The sequence below is a fragment of the Salvelinus fontinalis genome, chromosome 13, assembly GCF_029448725.1.
Source record: "Salvelinus fontinalis isolate EN_2023a chromosome 13, ASM2944872v1, whole genome shotgun sequence".
NCBI classification, from domain to species: Eukaryota; Metazoa; Chordata; class Actinopteri; order Salmoniformes; family Salmonidae; genus Salvelinus; species Salvelinus fontinalis.
Window position 1 is genome coordinate 18,204,991 of NC_074677.1, and position 5,621 is coordinate 18,210,611.

The 5,621-nt window shown below is 44.4% G+C and overlaps 1 protein-coding gene across 1 annotated transcript; it reads right to left on the minus strand.

Annotated features, from left to right (window-relative positions):
- Positions 1–653, minus strand: LOC129869120 (secreted protein C-like). The gene is made up of 2 exons (XM_055943623.1): positions 639–653; positions 1–585 (listed from the first exon to the last, which is right to left on the minus strand). Exons 1-2 carry the CDS (start codon positions 651–653, stop codon positions 1–3), a joined length of 600 nt encoding a protein of 199 aa, XP_055799598.1.
- Between the last annotated feature and the right edge of the window lie 4,968 nt (positions 654–5,621).

Sequence of the window (5,621 nt, forward strand, 5' to 3'; positions counted from 1 at the left end):
TCAGCATGGGTTAGACAAGCCCACACTGGAGCCCACACTGGAACCCACACTAGAGCCCACACTAGAGCCCACACTGGAGCCCACATTGGAGCCCACACTAGAACCCACACTGGAGCCCACACTAGAACCCACACTAGAGCCCACACTGGAGCCCACACTGGAGCCCACACTAGAACCCACACTGGAGCCCACTCTGGAGCCCACACTGGATCCCACACTAGAGCCCACACTGGAGCACACACTAGAGCCCACACTGGAGCCCACACTGGATCCCACACTGGAGCCCACACTGGAGCACACACTAGAGCCCACACTGGAGCCCACACTGGAGCCCACACTAGAACCCACACTGGATCCCACACTGGAGCCCACACTAGAGCCCACACTGGAGCCCACACTGGAGCCCACACTAGAACCTACACTGGAGCCCACACTGGAACCCACACTAGAGCCCACACTGGATCCCACACTGGAGCCCACACTGGAGCCCACACTGGAGCCCACACTAGAGCCCACACTAAAGCCCACACTGGAGCCCACACTAGAGCCCACACTGGAGCCCACACTGGGGCCCACACTGGACTGCTGTTAGTATGGTATGGTGTCTCAAGCCAATCTGTGATGAATTGTGACCTCACCAAGGCTGGGGGCATGGCAGCTTAAATGCCTACACACAAAGGGGCATGCAGAGGACTCACTTGTCAATTCAACTGCTATAGTGACCCTCAAACATGATAACAATCATGGTACACAGTATGGCTCATCACATATTTCTTATCTGGACAAAAACATGATATACCTAATCCTTTTAGTTCTTCTATATGAGTCTGTCACTAGTTTGATGAGCTACATGCACAATATTCAGTCCAAGGCTGAGAGAAATTAGCAGCCACTCTCCGATATCGGTTTATCGATGTTGGACAAATAGTCAGGGAGAAGAGCTGAAAGGATGGGAAAACAGACAATATACCCTGAGAACTTGAGTGCACAGATAAGATTGACTGGCGGTGACCACATAGGAAACCTGACCACAATACCGTTTTCACCCCACCGTCCCGGTGTAAATGAATTAAAGCTGGGACAATGTGGCTGCGCATTTTACTTTTCAATTAGAGACGGCGCTGAGACCATAGGCCATTCACCACCGAGGATGCAATCAGTAAGTTATCAGCTACGACATCGCACAAAAACAAAACAAGCAATCATCTGTGAACACAGACGCCGCAAACCAACCTCACACAACCGAGTGAGACTGGACCCTGCAGTCTCAGAGATCAAACACCAATGGCACCATGGCATGTTGGTATGATTCTAAAATACTAGAAACAACTGCCAAAATGTGCCAACTCAAGAGTCCATCATTAGATGTTGGACTCTGATCCCCAATAGTTTTCTGTTTTCCTTCTTCAGACTCTGGTGCATAGAAAGCAATTGAAAGCCACACATTGTCCTTGTTGTCTGTGTCCTCCCAGACTGTAGGATTAGCTGGCCACTGTGGCATCTGTTGTCTGTGTCCTCCCAGACTGTAGGATTAGCTGGCCACTGTGGCATCTGTTGTCTGTGTCCTCCCAGACTGTAGGATTAGCTGGCCACTGTGGCATCTGTTGTCTGTGTCCTCCCAGACTGTAGGATTAGCTGGCCACTGTGGCATCTGTTGTCTGTGTCCTCCCAGACTGTAGGATTAGCTGGCCACTGTGGCATCTGTTGTCTGTGTTCTCCCAGACTGTAGGATTAGCTGGCCACTGTGGCATCTGTTGTCTGTGTCCTCCCAGACTGTAGGATTAGCTGGCCTCGTGGCATCTGTTGTCTGTGTCCTCCCAGACTGTAGGATTAGCTGGCCACTGTGGCATCTGTTGTCTGTGTCCTCCCAGACTGTAGGATTAGCTGGCCACTGTGGCATCTGTTGTCTGTGTCCTCCCAGACTGTAGAATTAGCTGCCCACTGTGGCATCTGTTGTCTGTGTCCTCCCAGACTGTAGGATTAGCTGGCCACTGTGGCATCTGTGGTCTGTGTCCTCCCAGACTGTAGGATTAGCTGGTCACTGTGGCATCTGTTGTCTGTGTCCTCCCAGACTGTAGGATTAGCTGGTCACTGTGGCCGGTGACATCAGCAGCCCTTGGAACACTCCATACTGATGATTCTGTGGAAGTGGGATCTGCAGAGTAAAGGAGCTCAACCATGTTGTCTTACTTTTACCTCATCAGACCCAACGTAAGCGGCATGGATTGTGATAGGATACCACAAATAAAGATGAAGACATACAGGTATGATTGGATAGAAAGATGAAAATGATTTGATTCCTTAGGGATTCCGAGGAATTGTTCCTCTGAAGAGCTCTTAATTTATAAAGTACATCGCTACGAATGAAGCTGCTTCGTCAGACACCTTTCAAATGTCTGACTTCTTTATCACATCCCCTCATTATGTTAATTTGTCACTTTCCTCAATGCCAATTATCAGTCTGGCTGTGCAACCACAAGACTGAGATAATTTGTCTGTTCTCGCAATACACACATACGGATGTTGAATGTCTAAAATAGTAAATTATCAGGTTGCACCTCAGATAAATAATATTTAAGCAGGTCTCTTCTGACCATAATATTTATCAAGATGCACACAACCAATTGTGCTTTGATGATTGAGGAAAAGTTCAATGAAAGTGTCTGCAAAGTGTTTTGCATCATGATGATGTGGCAAGTGACACTTTGCTTCTTGAAAGTCAAATCTCTTGAAAACTTGACTGCTCACATGCAAAACACTATGGGACTGTATCAACAGTGGAAGAATTATGAAAAAAACACAAACAAATATTTCTGGAGTGGATTTTTCCTTTAAACATGGAATAATTCATCTGGCTCACAGAACTCTGTCATATTGCCTAGACTGTATTTCTTTGAAATCCGCATAGCCCACAAACAGTATGGGAAGCAGCCAGGTGAGTACAGAGCGTAGAGGGACTATTCTTCATGTGTACTTAAGGCCTTGCCCTTACGCCTCTCAAATCCAGCTGTAAAGAGAAACCACACACCAGAGTAGGAGAGAATCACAGGTCTGTCTGAGTGAAGTACAAACAGGGTCAGTGTGCTAGTACTGCTCAGCGCTGCTTACAGCCCAGCCACCCTCCATGTGACAAAACATTTGTATTGTAATAATAGATTAAATTTTAGCAGGGGCGCAACTTTGGTTTTAGAAGTGTGGGGGGAAGCGCATAATACTTTTAAAAAAAATTATCCAGTCTTATGAACACTCCAAACAGCCAACCCGACCGCTTGGAGGCCTCCGCATGGTACTAAAGCACACAGTTGCCTTGTTTTGTATCACATTCCAATGATAAAGCTGTGGGGGTTGTCATGACAAAAAGTGTCCCCCGGCCAAATAGTGTCCCCCTCTACGTCACAATGGGATTCAATAAGTTCTATCTTCTGTTGCTAGGCTTGTTGCTAGAACTTGCAACATTCTGACCGGTTTCCGTAATGAACCAAAGCGTCCGTTACTATGCTGGTTGCTTGGCTCTGTTTTACCTCTTAGGAGGATGCGGCTAGTTCTAGTTCCATTTCCCCTCATAAAACGCTCGCTCAGTCCACGCAAAATTATTACCTCAGAATTGCTCTCCAAGGACAGTGTTTTTGACGGTGACAACCTGCTGACTACCTGCTGCTTCAGAGGCCCGAAAAGACCAGAAAGAGAACACTTTCTTTACCATGTATTTGTCTTAAGTACATATTGTTAAATAGGAATAAATAATTTAAGCTGTTTCTTTTGATTGACGTTGCTAGCCACTGTACTTGTATAGCTCAGCCTGCCTAGTTAGCTAGCTAGCAAGCAAGCTACTGTAACTGGTATTGCAGATTTCTGTTTGTATGTAGCTTGCACTTCAATAGCATCGCTCGAGGAGATTTTCTTTCATCTTTCCAACCATGTGAAGTACTATGAGACACCACTGATCTCGACAAGAGGCGCAATGTTCAGAGAAATTCACAGTTCAAGGTAACGTTAAGTTAATTTTAATTAGATTACAGGACGGATTTAGCCATGTACAACCATTTTCCATCTAACGTTAGCTAGTTGCTAGCCATACATATAGTTCAGTGGAGGCTGCTGAGGGGAGGATGGCTCATAATAATGTCTGAAATCGAGTAAATGGAATGGTATCAAACACGCGGTTTTGATACCATTCCAGCCATCATTAGTAGCCGTCCTCCCGTCAGCAGCCTCCACTGATATAGTTATATGTCTGTCATATTGAGGTGACTAGCTATAAGTTAAACCTGATCAATCAAATGGATAGGTGTAAACTAGGTATCTTCGCTAGACAGACACTGGGGGGTGAGAAAGAAAGGATGAAAGAGAGAGGAGAGAAGAGAGTGGAAGACAGACAGAGAGAGAGAGATGGAGAGAGAGAAACAGATAGAGAAAGATAGCATACGGGTAAGCAGTGCAAATATACTTGAGTATTCAAACAACTCTTCTCGTCCAACTTTTTAGGCAATCATATCTACCTACGGGGGAAGGATGGCCAGCCACACAGGAGGGTGATTTTTACTAAGGAGGAGAAGCAGGCCGTGCTGACGGAGATGCATGCTGGCCATTTTTGAGTGAAGCGCATGAATGCCAAAATCAACCTACGCTTCTTCTGACGGGGAATTGTCAAGGAGTTGGACAGCTGGGAAAGTGAAATAACCTTGTGTTTATCAATCACATTCTATTATATCTAAAAAAAATAATTGTGATTTCAATTAATGTCATGTCAGAGTGCACACAATGTTACAATTTAGTCACTTTTTGCTTAAAACTTCTTATGGCTGCAATCCCGTTAACGGGATGATATGACAACAGCCAGTGAAAGTGCAGGGCGCCAAATTCAAACAACAGAAATCTCATAATTAAAATTTCTCAAACATACATGTATCTTATACCATTTTAAAGGAAATCTTGTTGTTAATCCCACCAAAGTGTCCGATTTCAAATAGGCTTTTCAGCGAAAGCACCACAAACGATTATGTTAGGTCACCACCAACTCACAGAAAAATTCTGCCATTTTTCCAGCCAAAGAGAGGAGTCACAAAAAGCAGAAATAGAGATCAAATGAATCACTAACCTTTGATGATCTTCATCAGATGACACTCATAGGACTTCATGTTACACAGTACATATATGTCTTGTTCGATTAAGTTCATATTTATATCCAAAAAAACCTCCGTTTACATTGGCACCATGTTCAGAAATGCCTCCAAAATATCCGGAGAAATTGCAGAGAGCCACATCAAATAACAGAAATATTCATCATAAACTTTGATGAAAGATACATGTTTTACATAGAATTAAAGATACACTTGTTCTTAATGCAACCGCTGTGTCAGATTTCAAAAAGCTTTACGGCAAAACACGATATTCAATAATCTGAAAACAGCATTCAGCCACAAAAGGAAGCCATACAGTTACCCGCCCAAATTGTGCAGTCAACAAAACTCATAAAAAGCATTATAAATCTTCACTTACCTTTGCTGATCTTCGTCGGAATGCACTCCTAGGACTCCCACTTCCACAATAATTGTTTTGTTTTTCGGGAAATTTTTTTTTTCGGGTAATGTCCATCATTTATGTCCAAATAGCTATTTTTG